The sequence below is a fragment of the Zootoca vivipara genome, chromosome 15, assembly GCF_965207765.1.
Source record: "Zootoca vivipara chromosome 15, rZooViv2.hap1.1, whole genome shotgun sequence".
NCBI lineage: Eukaryota > Metazoa > Chordata > Lepidosauria > Squamata > Lacertidae > Zootoca > Zootoca vivipara.
This window is the reverse complement of record NC_142598.1, coordinates 18,160,316-18,178,885: the sequence shown is the minus strand read 5'-3', so window position 1 is coordinate 18,178,885 and position 18,570 is coordinate 18,160,316. Positions and strand designations below refer to the sequence as shown.

Genomic DNA, 18,570 nt, shown 5'->3' with positions numbered 1-18,570 from the left:
GCAGCAAACCTGATGATACACCGGGATGACTAAAAGGGCGTTAAAGGCCCTCACAGACCCAGTCAGGGCAGGTGATGCTGAGTGTGCGCCCTTAGTGGTTATTGGCAGAGTTACAGGGCTGAATAAGTCACCCTTGCCCAGTCCTCACGCAGCATCTGGAGGTAGGAAACAAACTCTGCACTGCACGGCTAGCTTTGTGGATGTAGGAAGACCTATAACAGGCAGATCCAGCCTCTTTTGCCACCTAGAACCCTTTAATGTCTGGAGCTGCTAGTTTGCTCGGATGCAGTTGCGATGAAGAAGAGGTTTGGAAGAAAGGAAAATCGTGAGGTCGAAAAGGTGGCTATTTCCATAAGAAGGGCAACTGCAGGCTGGCGCAATCGATCGCCGTCTCTGCATGAGTTCCTGTTCTGATACAGTTCTGCAAACACGCCGTTTCTCCTTTCCTGTTTCTGGCCGATCGAAGCGGACGGGGCTGGTCCCGAAGCGAGAAAGAAAAGAAATAAGAAAAGCTTGCTGCCCCCCCCCCTCTTGCATAGTTTACGAGGCGCTTTTGAGGCCGGCGTCAGCAGAGCTGGGAGGGAGGAAGAAACAGCCAACCAAGGGGAGTTTCTCATTCGGGGTCTGCAGTAGCAGAGGCGAGAAACTTCTTTTCCCAGGGAAGACTGGACCTGGCATAGAAAAAGGAGACGGCGGCACAAAGGCAGATCCAGATATTATTTCTTGCAAACGAGCGCGCACGCTTTCTGCTCCCCGCCGCCTCCCAGCCCGCGCAAGAAAAGGCACCACACTGGATGCGAATCGGAGTGGATTTCGCCGTTGTCCCGCCAGTATTTTTGAGAGGAGGGCCAAAGGGTGGGTGTGCGTGTTTAGAAATCCGCTGCGTGGGTGCCCTTCGCTTTCCCTCCCCCTGACGGCGTGCTGCTGCTTTTGCAAAGAGGCGGTGCAGCGAGCAGCAGCTGCTGCTGCGTTTCCTGAGGAGATCTGCTACCTTTGTTTTTCTTTTGCACCGAATTACGCCCCCACGAGGCACACGCTCGTGGGCCAGGCGTGGAGGGAGAAGGAAGCAGGCGGGGGGGGGCGGGCAAGCAAGGGGCAGCTGCCGCTTCTTTCTCCTCCCCTCCTCCCTCCCCTCCGCTTCCCTTCCACCCACCCCCGGTGTACTTTGCTCGGCTGCTCCTCCTCCTCTTAAGGAAGTTTCCTCCCCCTCTTCTCTTCTTCTCTTCTCTTCTTCTACGAGCGCCGCCACTGCACTTCCCCATATTTCGCAGCCTTGCCTAACCGCCCGCCCCAACTACTCCCGGGGTGGGGGCAAAGAGAAGAGAGAGAGAGAGGAAGGGCTTTGGCCGGCGGACCCCCCTTTCCTCCAGCACGGTGGGGCAGAGCAAGGCACCGGCGACCCCCGGCCCCTGAGCGAGGCCGAATGCCGGTGGCGGCGGCCAACTCGCACCCCCGCGCGGTGCAGCAGCCCGACGCCCGCCCCTTCGCCGCCTCCGTCCGCCTCCGGGACCGGGACCCCGCTAAACACCAGCACCAAGGCGCCGAGGAGCGCCCGGAGCCCCATCGCCACGGCCAGGCCGCCGGGGAGGCGGCGGCGGCGGCGAGGGCAGCCGGAGGCAGAACGGCGGCTCCTTCCGGCGCCGCTTCGCCGCCCGCCCTGCTCGCTTTCTCGCCGTCTTCTCCGCCGGGCCCGCCGCCGCCGCCCGAGCCCCCACGGACTCGCTCGCGCTCCCGCTCCGGATTCTTCAGCCTCCTCGCCATGAACGGCGCCACAGCCACGGCAGCTGCCGCCGCCGCCGCGCACTTCCAGCCGCCTCCGCCTCCTCCTGCCCCGCCGCATCTCCATGGGCCGAGCCTGCCCGAGTTGGGCGCCCGCAGCCAAGGCAGAGGGAGCCCCGCTGGACACGGGCACCCGCGGGCCCCGCCGGGAGCCAGAGCGCCCGCGCCAGGTAATTATAGGGGCCCAGGCGGGGGTTGGGCGAGGGGAGAGACGGGAGTGTGGGGCGCCTGGGGGTGGGAATGGGGGAACGGCTGTGTGGAGTAAACACGGAGCGGCGGGGGTGGGGGGTGGTGGTCTCGGTGGGGAGGAAGAGGCCGGCGGCGAAGCGGGGAGGTGGGGGTTGGAGGCAGCCTCTGAGGGAACGGGAGGTGACAGGATGTTTGTGAGGTGACTAATAAGTGGGTGCTGAGGTGAATTCCGCGTGAGGCGCCCAGCAAATATTCCAGAAGGCGGGGGCCGGGAACAAAAAAAAGAAGGGGGGGAACATCTCACAAAAAGGGAAGCGCGGGGGGGGGATCGGAAAAAAAACACCTTGGGAATGCCTTGGCCAGCCTTCAACTTAATCATGTTTACTTGGGAGTGAAGTCCCACCGAGTTCAATAGGGCGCAACTTCCTAGTGAAGTGCGTTTAGGATGCCCGCCTCGTCAAAAGAGCGCTGGCTCTTAAAAGCCTCCTGGCCTTAAAATGATGCGTTAATTTGCCAGGTGCGGGGTCTTCTCTTCTAAAGAGAAGCCATAATAAACCGAGGAAATGATTAAAACCCAGAGACAAAGAGTACAAAAAAACACCCCAACCACCAAAAGCACCCCTTCCCCTCAACAACATGTGTTAGGCAGGATGGAAATAGAAGCTGCTTTTCCTCAAAGTGGTGGGGTGGGGGCTGAAGGTTCACCCCCACAAGAAGCACAGCATTTTGATTTCCCACAAAAGTTGTCACATTCAGCGCTACTTCTCCAAGGGTTGTTTGCCATCACCCCTTCCGCTTCTCAGTGGTGCTTTCCTCTTCTTATATGTGTTTGTGGGTCAGTGTTAAGTGTGTTAGTGCATGCATTCTCTTCTAATATGAAGGGCATTAAACATGCTGACTGTTTTTGTGTGGAGGGGCAGAGAGAGGGGAGAAGGCCTTGGACATTGGGAGGACTTTTCCTGTGCTTCTGTTGCCTGCATGTTGGCGACACATGTATCTTCCACTTCTGGGAAAGAGGCTCCCGATTCTTTAGTAATAAACTTGGTGTAGTCTGTGAATCGGTGTGGACAATTAAATTGTGTTGTCACCTGGAATTGGAAGCTGGAAGGCTGTCCTCGGAGTGAAATGGCAATAGTATGCATATGGAGATGGGGGGGGAAAACCAAACTGGCTGGGGGGGTGGGAGAAAGTTCACAATGCGGTAGACTAAATAACTTGAACAATTTTGCAGCTAGTGATTTTCAGAACAGCTAAAACTTTTAAGTGCATTGAAGCTAGAAATAATGTGATGAAGTTCAGTGGGGCGTTGAACCTAGCAAGATGCTGCGGTGGGGGGAGAGAGAGATTTTTTTTTGGGGGGGAGACTTTTCTCCTTTCGAAGATATCAGAATTTGTGACTCTGGAAGACCTGCCAAATAAAACTCTGGACCCGTGGTTCCCAACTTAGGGCACACACCCCACAGAGGGGCAATTTGATTTTTAAGGGGGGCAATATGGAAGCTTGTTAAGACCAAGTTAATGGCCTTTTAGGCTTCCTCCATGTGAATACGAGTTTACTTTTTGAATACTGTAATAAGAATTATATGTCACAGGGGGGGTCAGGATTTTAGAGATGCTTAGGTGGGGCATGGCCCCCCCAAAAAGGTTGGGAACCACTCCTCTAGACCCTAGAACAACCACTGTCACATAACATGCACTAAATTATACAATAATATCCTATCCATACCAAGTAGACATCTGTACAGCAAGTACTGTATGCATGGTATATAATTTTCTTTCTTTAGGGAGTATTCTGGGTTTTCTTGGTTCCATAGAAAGAATCATGTCATTGACAGGGGAACTTGTAGTTGAGAGTGCCCATCTATTTATAAATTAATTAAAATATTTTTTTTCCTTTGAGCCTGTGATTGTAATTGTTTTCTTGACTTTTCAAAATCTTATTGGTTCTGCTTTTGACATGAGTGTTCAAACTATCCCATGGCTTTAAGAATAATAACTGATACAGTAAGGCAATATTTTCAGGTGTTTCATGACTAATATCACTCTATGGAATTAATAGTTTGGAATAAATTAGAAGTGCCAGAGCTTTAAGTCTTCTTGGAAGTCACTCCCTCTGCCCTTGATCATATTCCTCCTAAATCCACATGTACGTGGGCTGGTTGTGGTTACTCACTAGTGAAGGAAGGGCGCTCTACAAGTTGCATTGCTCATATGAGCACTTTAAAAATCAGGTGTCAGGTATCAATGAGTTCAGTATCAGATCAGGCTCTTGAACTACATTGTGATAGGTTCAAGTTTTGTCTTAATAAAGCAACTTTTTCTGGGTGCTGGAGATAATAATTTTCTGCACTGTACCCACTAAGTACAGTAATGCTAAAATGATCAATGTATTTTATTAAATGTCAACTTTCACCTCAGTAAGATAATCTTAGATATGATTTGCATTTAAAATAAGAGTTGCCTGTTAATACTTAAGGACATGAATTCTATTCCTCTCCTGAAATTTCGCATGTAATAAAGCCCCATGAATTTGCATTTGTGGAGCTGGTATGATCTGAAAGATGCCTGGTCCTGATTTCTTAAAAAACCTGTAAACCTAGTATGCTGATGAAACAGCAGAGAAAACAGTACTTGTGGGTTGGATGTGTATTTCTTTCAGCAGGGCAAAATCTTTTTTTTTTAATTGTGGTAGCTGAATTTCAGATACCCCCCCAAAAATTAAATACATCTTTTATTGAATTGGCTTTGTGCTGAGCAGCGGATACCTGATTTTGAACTTTAGGCCTATGTCCTAGTGCAGGCATAGGCAAACTCTGTCCTCCAGATGTTTTGGGACTACAACTCCCATTATCCCTAGCTAACAGGACCAGTAGTCAGGGATGATGGGATATTTAGTCTCAAAACATTTGGAGTGCTGTTTGCCTATGCCTGTCTTAGTGTAAGGGATTATTTACAATAGTATTTAATGAGAGATACATCTTTTTCTGTTCAACTTTAAAGGTAAAGGGACCCCTGACCGTTAGGTCCAGTCGTGGACGACTCTGGGGTTGCGGTGCTCATCTCACTTTATTGGCTGAGGGAGCTGGCGTACAGCTTCTGGGTCATGTGGCCAGCATGACTAAGCTGCTTCTGGTGAAACCAGAGCAACACATGGAAACGCCCTTTACCTTCCCGCCAGAGCGGTACCTATTTATCTATTTGCACTTTGATGTGCTTTTCGAACTGCTACGGTAGGTTGGCAGGAGCAGGGACCGAGCAACGGAAACTCATCCGTCGCAGGGATTCGAACCGCCGACCTTCTGATCAGCAAGCCCTAGGCTCTGTGTTTAGACCACAGTGCCACCCACGTCCCCTGTTCAACTTTAAGAACTGCAAATATTTTTAAGAATCTCAAATCTAAACATTCTGGCAGACACTTTGTTACTCCATTTTTATTTAATTTGAATACTTTTGAAGTCATTAAATGGAGTAATGTGGAATAAAGAGCAAAATATGTGACATAATTTGTAATGTATAGAGAGCATGCTTCAGTACTAGGTTATTTTTAATGTTTAGCTAAAGTGACTGATGTAGTTCTGGGGCTGAGCCAGTAATGATGGTACATATAATACTTTCAAATAAAGTGTTAGTTTTACATTGGGCTGTAGTAAATAATTCAAAATGATTTCAGTTCTTCTTTTCATTAGTTTTTTCTTAGACCTGAAAAATTCAGACATGCATATTTCCACCTGTACATGATTACTCAAGAAAACCCACCTAGATGGTGGGACTAGTTTCAAGTAAGTGTGCATAGGATTACAATTGTCATAGGAAGACATAAAGCTCTCCCATTACACTTTGGAAACAAGTGTTAGACTTTATTTTATTTTATTTTATTTTAAAATGGAACAGACTTCCAATTAATGATGCCACTCTAAACCAAGAAGAGGTTAGTTGTAGATGATCAATCCCTCCTTTTTCACACAACAACAGTGGCTTATCCTCGCATAGTTTCTGGTTGAACTATTGCTTCAATGGAGAGTAAACCAATTGGGAGTTCATACTTTGGCTGACCTTTGTAGCACGCCATTTTCATCATTGATACAACCCTTTACCTTCCCCTGTCCTCTTCCTATGTGTGCTCTGCACAATCTTCAAATCTGCTCTGGGGGGTTGGGGGAAAACCCAAGACAGATTTAGGAGGAACACTATTCAGTTTATTCAGTCATTGAATAAACTCATTATATAAATTTTCAAACCTGTGGTAAGCTTTCAAGTTACCCAGAACTCTTCTTCAGGCAAGATGTTACACAAAGCAGGGGTTGAGGGGGAAGGGGACAAAGGAAAACAAGGTTCAAACATTAGGATGATGATGTAGCTGTGAGGTTAGCTTGTTCTAAGATTGCAGGCTAGATAAGTCCCTCTCAGGTGCTACAGAAACCAAGTTACACATGTAGAATTCTGGGATAAAAAAGCAATGACTGCTACTCATTTCTGAGAAATCAAAGTCTAATTTGTAACCCAGATCAATCCCAAACCTTAAATGGAACACACAGGTTGCTGGGTAGGCAGAGACCAGAAGTAAAGAGAAACATGGCAGCCTTTAATTTAGCGAAGCCACTGATTAATTTTGATGTACTAAGTAAAAATCCAAATGAAGCCAAATTGTATAGTATTACCAAGTGCTTTGAGGGGATGTCCTCGGCTGTGCTAAATTAAAGAGACTTTGTGGAACATCTTCCCTGATGAAGAGTTCTAGAGAACTCAAAAGCTCGCCACACTTTGGTGACATTTTGGTTGGCCCTACTAAAGGCTTTGCCCAACTGTGGCTGTTGGGTAAGTGAGGTGTCTCGTATCATGCTGGGCTTGGAGAATTTGGGAGAGGAACAGAGTCTGCGGCTGCATACGTCTTACCATTTATTCTGGCTCCAGTGTGCTTCCACTGCGGAGTATAAATCTGTATACAAATGTTGTTACCAACAACCCTGTGATGTAGTTCAAAGCTTTCCAAACTGTGTCGTAACACATGTGTCTGCTGCATTGTGTAGGTGTGTCACGCAAACACTCCCCATGTGTCACCAACCTGAAAAGTTTAGAAAGCTCTGCTGTAGTTTCCTTAGAAATACTCCTGTCTAGTGCTTTTTCTCTCAAACCAGCTTCAACCTGAAAGGAAAACTTAAGCCACATTCGCTTTGCAGTTAAGCTTGGAGACAGGCAGCCATTGTGCCTGCATGGATGACAGCTTATGCACAGATGAGATCTTCATGTTCGGGGGAGGGGTTGCAGGGGCAAGGAAACCAAACAGGTAACACGCATCGGTGAAGACATCCCCACATCTTCTGTAGTGTGCATATAAATGTGCACATGCAACTTGAAGTGCAGCAGGGGAAAACTTACCTCACTGTGTTTTAAGCTGCTAATGTGCACATAGCCTGACTGTCTGGTCCAGCAGAAGCTGAGAGACTCCTCCCTTCTCAGATTTCTGTGATGAGGGGAAAGGGGAAAGGGTCTCTTGCTTTGTGCTGGGCAGCTAGCAGAAGATGATCGCCAGTAAGAGACTTAAGGTCATTGGTGTTGACCACACAATTGGGCCTCTGTAACCATTGCTGTTCCTTCCTGCTTTGTTTCTATGCTGATAAGATGACATAGTGGAGGTTCCATACTCCCTTGTATTGTGTATGAGGGTGTAAGTGCCTTTGAAATGGGTGTTTCAGTGTAGAATAATTAATTTTTGTAGTTTCAGCTTCTCATGCTGCTGGAGAATTCTCTTAAATAAACAGGTGGGAATCCTACTTGTGGATTCTCCAGATTAATACTTTATCAAACTATTTCTGCCTAGAAAGACAGACATACTTACACTCTCCTTTCAAATCACACTGTCTAGCTATTTTAAGCAGCCCAGAGGACACAGTAGTAAACTACTGCTGGTCAAGTACAAACTGTACAGTGATGTAAGCATGCAGTAAACCAGTAGTATAGTTGTAGATTGAGCATATCTATATGCAGCTGGAAATTGATTCTTTTGTGGGGGTTATTTTTAAAAATAAAAGATTGAATTATTAGCATTTCAGTTGTGTGTCTTTTTAAAAAATCTGGTTTATGAAATTTACAAATCTAACATATTTTAAAGCCAATATTATTCTAATCTTAATCTGGAATCATGGTCTTTTATTGCTCAAATTGAGTTGAAGTCTGCTTTTTCTGAAGAAAAAGAAAACAAAGTTTAAAAAAGACATAAAAATATGACCTAGGTATATGACTGTTATTACTGTGGGCTTTTTCTTGAACCAAAGAACAAGCAAACCATCACATCTGCTAGGATATACCGGTAGGATCCAGGAGACGTAATTCTGTATTTCCCTAGGATCATCCACTGGACCCCACCTGGGTGAACCTATTTTTTTGTAACTCCCTGAGATCTGCAGTGTTTTCAGTTCTGAATATTTTATTACTTTACTAACCAAACAAGGAGGATATTTACTTTTGATTTCATGAAGAAACACTGTTTTGCTCACTAACAACCAGCAGTTCTTGGAAAGTGATAAGCACTCAGTGACCTTGCTTTGTGTCCTGCATGTGGATAGAGACAACCAAACAGAAATCTTGTCTGTCTGTCTGTCTCTCTATCTTGCACACACACACGGCCAGGGGTAGCCAATGTAGTGCATGCCAGATAAACTACATTTTTTTATCAGCTCCAGCATTGGTCAGGGATGATGGGAGCTGAAGGGTACTATCTAAGCTTAAAATAATTATAGGAATATCCTCTTATGATGGTTAAGGATGTCTTTATTTACAAATCAGTGTTTTATTATTTTATAGTAGCCAGTTAGTATGCAAGTGTATTCAGGAAATGTATGAACTACAGTTTTACCTGCTGCTGGGGCATCAGGTACAGCTATTCCTAGTCAGGGATAGCCTGGCCATGGTGATCCATGCATTGATAACCTCAAGACTTAATTGTTCCAATGCACTGTATGTGGTGCTACCCGTGAGCCTAGTCTGGAAGCTTCAGCTGATGCAAAATGCTGTGGGCAGATTTTTTTTTTAATGGAGACAAACTACTGCCAGCACATAACTGAGGTGCACTGGCTGCTCATAAGTTACCAGGACAGGTTCCAGGCATAGCTGCCAAGTTTTCCCTTTTCTCGCGAGGAAGCCTATTCAGCATAATGGAAAATCCCTTTAAAAAAGGGATACCTTGGCAGCTATGGTTCCAGGTTCTTGTATTTTTACAAGGTTTTTTAACAACTCTGGTCCAAGATATCTTAAGGGCCACCTGATCTATTATATTCCTGCTTGAGCACAAAGAACTTTGGGGGGAGTCTCTTGTTTATGGTCTCCCAAGTCTCAGATTCACAGCTTGCAACTACTTAGGAAACTGAGCATTCAGTGTTGTGTGGGCCTAGTCCTGTGAAAGTCCCCCCAGAGATTAGAAAGACACCCTCCTTGCTGAACGCCAGGCACACGACAAAGACTTTCTTCTTCCACCAGGCATATTAATGTAGTGTTCGGCTTAGTGATGCCTTTTTATTCTCTGTGTGGTTTATTTTTACTCTCACTGCTTAGAATTGATGATGATCAAGCGGTATATAAATGCCTTAAATAAACCATACAATATGGAGTAATGTCAGAAAGATAACAATGTTACAGTAAATGCAAAATAATTTTGTGGCACGTTAAAAGACAATTTTTTTTGTGGCATAAGCTTTTGTGGTCATGAACCACTTCATCAGATACATGGGAGGTGTGATTTAAATTGGTCCACTATGCCTCCATATTTGGAATGTCACTCTGTAGAGAATAAAAATAACATTGAAAGTAGCCTAAAAATACGCACCTGTCCATATCAAAATGACATAGTTTAACTCTTGATGGGGTTACATATCCTCTGAAGTGGGCATGTAGCTTGTGGGTATTTCTGGATCCTTTACTGTTGCTCGAGGCTCAGGAGGCCTCAGTGGTGTGGAGTACCTTCCATCAGCTTTTGCTGGTGGCCCAGCTGCACCCATATCTGGACGGGGATAGCATAATTTATGTCATCTGGTGCTGGTTTTGGACTATAAAGCCCTAAATAGCTCAGGACCACAGTACCTCAAGGACCACCTTTTGCCATATGAACCAGTCCTGTGATCATTATCTGAGCTCCACAAGTGGTCTGAAGGGTTGTGACACAAGAACAGGCCTTTTCTGCGGTGGTTCCCTGTTTGGAATGCTCTCCCCAGGGAGATGCCATATCTTTAGATGTCAGGTGAAAATGTTTCTCTTCAGTCACGTGTTCAGCTAATTAACATTTTATGTGGAAGGGAGTTTATTGGTTTGGGTTTTTTTTTAAAATGTATTTTGTATTCTCATTTTGTATTTTTCTGCTGTGAACTGTCCTGGGATCTTTGAATGAAGTGCAGTATACAAATTTAATAAAAAATAATGATGATAATAATAATAATAATAATAATAATAATAATAATAATAATAATAAAAAACTTGGCTCATTGTATGTTACATAAACATTGGAGGGATAGGTGAGCCAAAGGAGTGTCAACATGGTATTTTAAGCTGTTGCTCGTTATAATCCCAGATACCGGTAATTCATTTAGGCTGCAATCCTATGTACAGTTCCCTGGGAGCAAGTGCCTTCCTCCTGAGCTTAGAGAACGTATGTCTAAGACTAAACACACATAGGATTGTGATACTTGGCAGGGAAACTATAAATATCTGGGGTGTTAAAAGGTAAAGGGACCCCTGACCATTAGGTCCAGTCGTGACCGACTCTGGAGTTGCGGCACTCATCTCGCATTATTGGCTGAGGGAGCCGGCGTACAGCTTCCAGGTCATGTGGCCAGCATGACAAAGCCACTTCTGGCGAACCAGAGCAGCACACGGAAACGCTGTTTACCTTCCCGCTGTAGCGTTACCGATTTATCTACTTGCACTTTGACGTGCTTTTAGGTTTTTTTTTAAATATTATCTTTATTGATTTTATTATATGCATATAACATCTTGTATTTCCAATTCATTTTACATTCCAATAATTTAACTTTTATCACATTTGTTTACACCCAATACAAAACCGAGTGAAGGCTTGTATCACATATACACTTATGTTGCTTTTATTTATACACCCTGAAAGTAAGATATAAGCATTCCCTATTTCCCCTTATTCCACACTGGTCAACTTCCCTTCTTCTTTCTTCTGTTTTCTTTAATCTTCCTTATAGTTCGCGTGATTAATTTCATCTTTCAATTGAATTTCTATATTTCTTATTTTGTTAGGGTTTTTTACCCTTAGTATTTACAATATGTCACCGCCTATTTTCTTATGTAGTTTAAACAGTCTACTTTGTATTAGTTATAGATAATATCTCTCTTCTTTTCTAATTTAAAATTTTATATTCCAATATGAGGTTTTACATGCTTTCGAACTGCTAGGTTGGCAGGAGCTGGGGCCGAGCATCGGGAGCTCACCCTGACACAGGGATTTGAACCGCTGACCTTCTGATCGGCAAGCCCTAGGCCCGCGCCATCTGGGGTGTTAGAAAAGTATAATTATGGAGTTGCACATTTAGAATTGTTTGGGCCACATCTTCAGAGTCCTCTTTATTTATTGAAATTGGCTATCACAAAAGTACTGGTAATAGTAAGATGGGACAGTGAATTTCTGTGGTCAATTCTTTTTGTTTTATCAGCTGTCTTGGCAAAATAGAGTTAAAGTGTTCTGTGAAATTTATTAGTCAACTCTTTTTCCTATTTCCTCACTTTTTAAAATGTAATCTGAGATCATTATGCTTAATACATGATTGAAGTGTCACTGTGGTTCAGTGTTAGAAACTGAGATGAAAGCTAGGAGCTAAATGACACCTTAAACCTAGGTTATGGGTGCAACAATGGAATGTCTACGTTCCCTTTTTTACAACAAGAATACAAAGCTGAAAATGAATGAACTGCAGCTAAAATATTAAGTTCATTTTTTACATGGTCTTGTCCTTCCTCTGCTCACGCCCCTAATATTGTTAAAATGGTCTCTTCTCCAGTCTTCAGAGAGTAGCTGGAAGTGGAGAGGAAGAAAAAGGTCCTCCTTTCCTTCCACTCTGCAGTTTTAATTTGGAATCTTAGGTGCAGTATGGCACCCAGAGCTCAGAAACTGCTTGTGCTAATGAAATTCCCTGTCACAAAATGTGCCTAGAACCATGGGAGTTTCAAGCACTGCTGTGGTTTAGAAATTAGTGTCCCCAGTACTGACTAGGCAAATCTGGATTCAACTCCTGTTCATGAATCTTCTGGCTTTCCTTGAGCAAGTCATTCTGTTATCCTTGGTATATCTATGGAAATGGTATTGCTAAATACCAACTTTACAGGACTGATGTGCTGTTTAATAAAGTGAAAGCATTTTCCCCAGATGAATTCAGTAGAATGAAGTAGAAAAAACTGTTTGTATGTCAAATGTTATGAAAATCATTGAGGGGGTATATACATTTTGTTAAATAATTAAAATAAATGTTTGATATGCATAATTCAGGTTTTCATCAGTATATTCATAATTAATGCCAAAGATATGTACCACAATTTCATATGTATGCTTATTTGATGGCAAATGTGCATAGGATTTCAGCCATAGGTTGTGTACATACGGTACTGACTTTGAAGCATATTCTTCTCAGAGTAATTTTGGGCACTGTATGTTACTCCTCACAGACTTACAATTCCCAGCAATCTGTAGCAAACTACAGAGCCCAGAAAAAAAGTTTTTAGAATGCTTTAAAGATGGTGTGCGTATTTGGCCTTGGTCGTTGAGTTAGCAAAGCAATATTGGGATGGGACATTTTGCTGAGCAACTTTACTTCTCTTTCATATAAGAACTAGATCCCAGAGAGACAGAGGCAAAATGAAGAAGAAAGCAGTCTCTAGCCATATATCGTGTCTTGTAGGAGATAGAGAGGGAAGCAGCTTGGGCAGGTTTGCTCAATATGTGACTTCTATATCAGCCAACCAGCCCATTTATTGTGGCCTGCCAGTAGCTTGCAGTCACCATTCCCTTCATGTTTTGCTGTCCTAGACAGGCAGAAAAAACCTAGGAGGTTTACCATGCATAACTGCTGGTTGCATTTGGCTTGGTGAGTCAGAATTCGTACAGGCCTTGCCTAGAGACAGGTTTCTCGGTTGGGAGGTGAGATCTTCCTTGTAATGGAACATTTTAGTTGGCTAATTTATTTATTAGTACTAGATGTTTTTGGCTTTATTAAGGGAAACTTTATAAAGATAAGTTTTGAATATGTCAAGGCAGTTTTTGGGGTACCCTTGCTTGCTTGCTAATACCTCAAATCTCTCATGGTATTTAGGATTGTTTTATTAATTGTACTAAGATCTTTAGGTTTAGTCTTCAACATGGTTCAGTTTCATTTTTTTTAAAGGCAGTAAAAGTGTTCATAATCAAAAGGCACATATTCACCAGTTTTACTTTCAAATACTGTGATGAGAGGTTATGAAAAGCTGTCTTCTAAACTGCTTTAGTTTGAAAGAATTCAGTCTGAGGGATCTACGCCTTTTTTGAATATGCAAAATTCATCATGTGAAGGTTATAAACCATGTAAAAAGCAGTGAATGAAAAAACCGCTAGTTCACAGCAATCTTGACAGATGTTGTACATTTTCAACAGTGTGAATCTTGAATTGGTACAATATTTTTAAAATTTGTTTTAAAGCAGTATGTTTTGCCTTGTAATTGAAAAGCATGTACTGTAGCTTTATAGCAAGTTGTATCCTTAAAAGTGACATTTCATGATACCCTTAATTAAAAAAAATACAGAGTTTTCATAATTATGAGCAAGTACAATAGTTTCTTGGCAATTTAAAAAATTGTGATTGATTTTTGGTAGATGAAAACTGGACTTCCATATTTAGTGTGTGCCTCATTTTAATACCTTGAATACCTTAGTCTGCAACACATCCTTAATGAAAACTTGGACAGCAGAGGTTTACAGTATTTAATGGAGTGCAAACATGCAGAAATAACTCAGTACCTCTGCTAAGTGACATTTCTCTTGAAGCTTCTGAATTAATTACTAAAGACTTGGAAAGTACAGTTAATAAAGGAATTAAGTCTCAATAAATAAGTAAATATATAAATGGCAATACTGTATTTAATAGCCAGAAGCACATAACTTAAACATTTCCCCATTTCATGTAGCTGTTGAGAGCTAGTATTGGACTGGGAAGAACTTGGTCAGTGACGTTTACTGGGTGGCATGGAGTTGGTCAGCATCTATCAGCACCAAACCTTCCTCATGATGGCTGTAGTTTGAAATTATTTCTAGACCACCCTTTTTAAAAAAAAATTCCTGAACCAAAACACATCTGAAAAAGAAAAACACATGTGAAAAAATAACCTAAGTTTAAGGTGCCATTTATTTCCTAGCTTTCAAGGTGGTAGGATGCTGGAGTAGATAGTTCTCATTTAGCAAGTTTTTTATCTCATCTAGGAAGGTTCTTCCTATAACTTGTGTGAGTCAATGAGTCCTCAGATAGAACTTTCATATGTTCTCAAGTCACCTCAAGGGGACACATACACAAAAAGGAAGTACAATACCCAAAGTCAAAAGTAGGCTGAAGCGCAGAAATAGGTATGCATAGAAATGTGTAGATTATACTCCCCCCCCCCATAAACATGCATGCATGCACGCACACACACGTGCAGTCCCCCTTTATGTGTGTTCAATATATTCACAACTGTGCATACATGTATTGTGCTGAACCCGGAAGTGACCTGGAAACATCATAAAGGTGTCACTGAAACATCACTAAAAAGGCGGATGCCTGTTTGCAGGCTTTTTCAATGGGCTTTAGTTATACACGATTTCACTGATGCATGCAGTGCCTCGGAACATAACCCCCTGTAAATGGGGGCCTGCCTGTATTCATAATAAATATTTCTGACAAAACTGAAAACCTTGGTCTGAGGGGGGGGGGATATTTACAGGAAACTTGCCTATCTTTTCTGTAGAAAATCTGAGTATATAAGATAAGTCTTGAAATATGTAGGTTGGTGTTTTTCTAGTGCCCAATCTGTAAATATGCCAAATTCACCTCATGTCACTTTAAACATGATGCATTTCAATTGAGTTGTTTCACTCATTTTGTTATTTGTCAGATGCTGAATAATCAAATGATGTATGAGAATATGTGAACTACATCAGTTATCTTTACTGGGAACTTATCTATCCACCCTTGCCCCCCATTTGAATAAATTATTGTAGCATGAAGAGCCTGGGTGAATTTAGTTGCATTAACTAAACTTTGTAAAGGATTATTAAGGCTTGGAATAATATTAGGCCAGAGGTTTGCAATGCTGCATTTTTAAATATGAGCAAAACACTCATGGATGAAAGATGACAAATGGTTGAAATAATTTATAAGTTCATCTCATGTATTGCTAATCATGTTACCAGTTTTGAGAGCATACTTCTGTTAATGAAAGCCTGCATCTGAGACTTTAGCATTTGACAGATGTAACATAAATTGCACTGTTAAACTAGCTGTGTCTATGAATAATAAAATCTGCAGACAGAAAAGTATTTCATAATTGAGGGGAAGATCTATTTCTGTATGGTATATTAATATGAAATATTGGAGTGAGTGAGAATTGTTCATTTTCACTCTATATATATTGGGATATTTTCTCTCCCCCCCCCCAAAAAAAATACCAGCTGAAAAAATGTGAAGGGGTTCTTCAAGCAAGGACATTTTGAGTCTGCAGCTCCTATTGATTTAAATGGGAGTTTAGTATCCATTAGCTTTCTGAATCAGCCCTAAGGCAGTTGAAGTACGTTATAAGGTATACCTATATTATAAGGTATAGGAGCTGACATCTGCATAGCCAGAGTCCATCTGGATATGGCATAAAGTCAGCAATGGCTTAGCTAGAAATGAGGCAGAGATGATTTGGAGATGTTACTCTCTACCATAACCTTTGTGAAGCTGACAGCTGACTAAAAGATTTAATTCTATCTTTTCAGAAACAGATATAGTAATACAAATGCCAGCTGATTATCTATTACCGGTAGTCTTAGCAAGATATATATGCATAAAGTGTCCAAAATGCAGTCCAAGGCACATCTGTAAATAGATTTAATGAAATATATTGGACTTAATTACAAATTAGCCAGACATTTTGGCATTCAGTAAACCCAGGTTTTTTAAGCAGCTACTTGTCTGCGGTGTGCAAAAACAGGTGATCAAAAAGGGAAGCTTTTTAATATGGGATTGAATGTTTGTTTCAGGTTTCCTGTGCCATACAAATAGCTAAAGCAGATATTTGATAAAGTAAGCTAGTTACAGTTTGGGTGGGTTGTTGATTTGCAGGAGTGAGTTGCCAGCTGCCCATTTATTGCCTCCAGGTGTATAGCAGAGCAGCAACCATTATAACTGGAAGCAGAAATACTGTACACTGCTGACTGGATATGCTGTTGCAGTACTTTTGCATTGCTCTCCTGATTTTGTAAGCACTGGGAAGCAAAACATGGCCACACTGCTTATGACCCATTTGTAACTGTCCTGTGATATGCTGGAGTAGTTTGAGGTGGGGGGTGTGACACTTGGTAGGGCAGGACAGATCCCTTGATTAAAAGCCTATTTAAACAATTGTGCGAAAGAGGCAATGTAAAAGAAGTTTGGTAATGGTGAAGGAAGTGGCAGTAGTGTGAATAGATAAGAGTTATATTTTCCATATATAGAATGGCTGAGTATGGAACTGGCCATATGTGATGTAGCTAATTTATATTAAGATGGTAGAAGTGTGATTATCAGTACAGGACTGCTGTGGGCTATGCCGATTGGCTGTCCACACTAAGTTCAGCATCAATATGGCAAGCCGAGGTATGTCAGATTGCCTAAGGAGAGGTGAACTGGTCTCGGTTGGATACGGAGCAGGTAAAAAAACCCATGCCAATCAGTAGTGGGACCGCGCTTGCGAATAGCTGCTGCAGCCTTACCTGGGCAAGACAGCAAAACCCAGAACTGTGATTACTTTCAAAGGGAAAAAAGTGAATAAAGGGAAAGGGTGGCAGTAGTTGTGGAGAGGGCAGTACATGTTCAGTCTTCAAAATCATACCCACCCTTTTCTCTTCCCTTGCTCACATTTTGATTAAGATCCTCCATAAAGAACAGTAGTGGAAAACTCAGAAGTTTGTTCATTACACTGTGAGATTTTAGCAGTCTTAATAAAATTGTTATCCTACTTTCAGATTTTTTCTAATGTGACTTTCAGATTTTTTCTAATGGACCATTGTGGGTTACCTATGCTTTTTGTGCACTCTGGTGAATATAAAATTTTGTTATCCAAAAGAGAGGTCTTAAAACTAGAAATGAATTTATCTACTACCACCTGAAGATGGAAGTTTACTTTGAAGGGGTTACATGCCTGCAACCACTAAACAATATTCTGCTTGGCTGCTTTCGATTATTTTTACCTTGTGCTTCAAAATTAATGTCCAGCTTGGCTGATATAAAAAAAATACAATGTTTATCTTTACTTAATTTACTTTTGCTTTCTCTCTCACAAGAGAAAAGAAACTCATGTGCTCTACTTGGTGCTGGTGAAAGGTCTGAGTAAGTGCTGGCTTTAATAGTTTCAATTTAAAGACCACAGCCATTATTTTTCTTCGTTCCAGCAACACTTAGGCCCCATCTACATCATACATTTAAAGCACATCTTCTGCAAGAATCCTGGAAACTGTGGTTTATTTAAGGGTGCTGGGAATTGTAGCTCTGTCACGGGTAAACTACTTTCCCCCAGGATTCCTTTCTTTGGGGATGGGGCTTTGGTGTATGGTGTGTACAGTATGCACCAGTATGCACCTTGAAGCTGTTTTGCTCCAAATGGAGACTCATTTAATTAAAGCTGTCAAACAGCTGCATTATTTGTACAGTCCATCTTAAGGCACTGCAGACTTTGGGCCTTAAATGTCATACTACTTTCCCCCTCTATATCCTACCCTCATTTTTCTTAACATCCAGTCTGATAAAGTGTTGTGGAGAACTTGAAAGATTGTTCACTATTTGTAACATTTTTGTCGCTCCTAATAGAACCTGTATTAGCCTGTTTTTGAATCAGAATTAGTGTCTTAACAGGTTTGTGTTACAATGCCTCTGTCCCAAAACAATAATCCTAGCAAAGAGATGCCCTTATGCCTGCAGGTCTTGTTCTCAGTCTACTTTTAAAGTTCATTTTATTGCATGCACAACACAAGTTATTTTTAAAAACACATGCCATTGCCACTTCAATACAAACTTATCAAAGGAGCTAAAATGTGAATTAACTACAGCTCCCTCTTAGATTGGGAACAAAACATCAAGCTGTCACGAGCTGAATGACACCCAAAACTCTTTAAAGGGATATTGTCAGGGAAGAGAGAAGACACAATATTAGAACTAGTCTTTTTTTGAGGGGGGCAGGGAGAGTGAACTTAAGGCTATGTACAAACAAAACATCAGTGATGGAGCCACTCTGGAAATACATTTCCTGCATTAATGTTTGAATTAATCTCTAGTGGAGCTGGGGGGGGGGGCATTTCTTCAAGTTTGCCTTGGAAAACAGCTGTGTCCAGTGTTGGTTGGCTGCTGACCTTTGATG

General features: G+C 42.2%; 1 protein-coding gene and 1 non-coding gene across 2 annotated transcripts in view; both read left to right on the top strand.

Moving 5' to 3' along the window:
• The first annotated feature begins 1,217 nt into the window (after nucleotides 1-1,217).
• RNF38 (ring finger protein 38) overlaps nucleotides 1,218-18,570 on the top strand; it is an 83,168-nt gene continuing 65,815 nt past the window's right edge. Inside the window, exon 1 of the mRNA XM_035140491.3 lies at nucleotides 1,218-1,949. Within this exon, the coding sequence (XP_034996382.3) occupies nucleotides 1,424-1,949 (526 nt within the window). The 5' untranslated portion in view covers nucleotides 1,218-1,423. The remainder of the gene's footprint in view (nucleotides 1,950-18,570) is intronic.
• LOC148683406 (signal recognition particle RNA) lies at nucleotides 16,679-16,959 on the top strand. Its single transcript, XR_015947361.1, has one exon.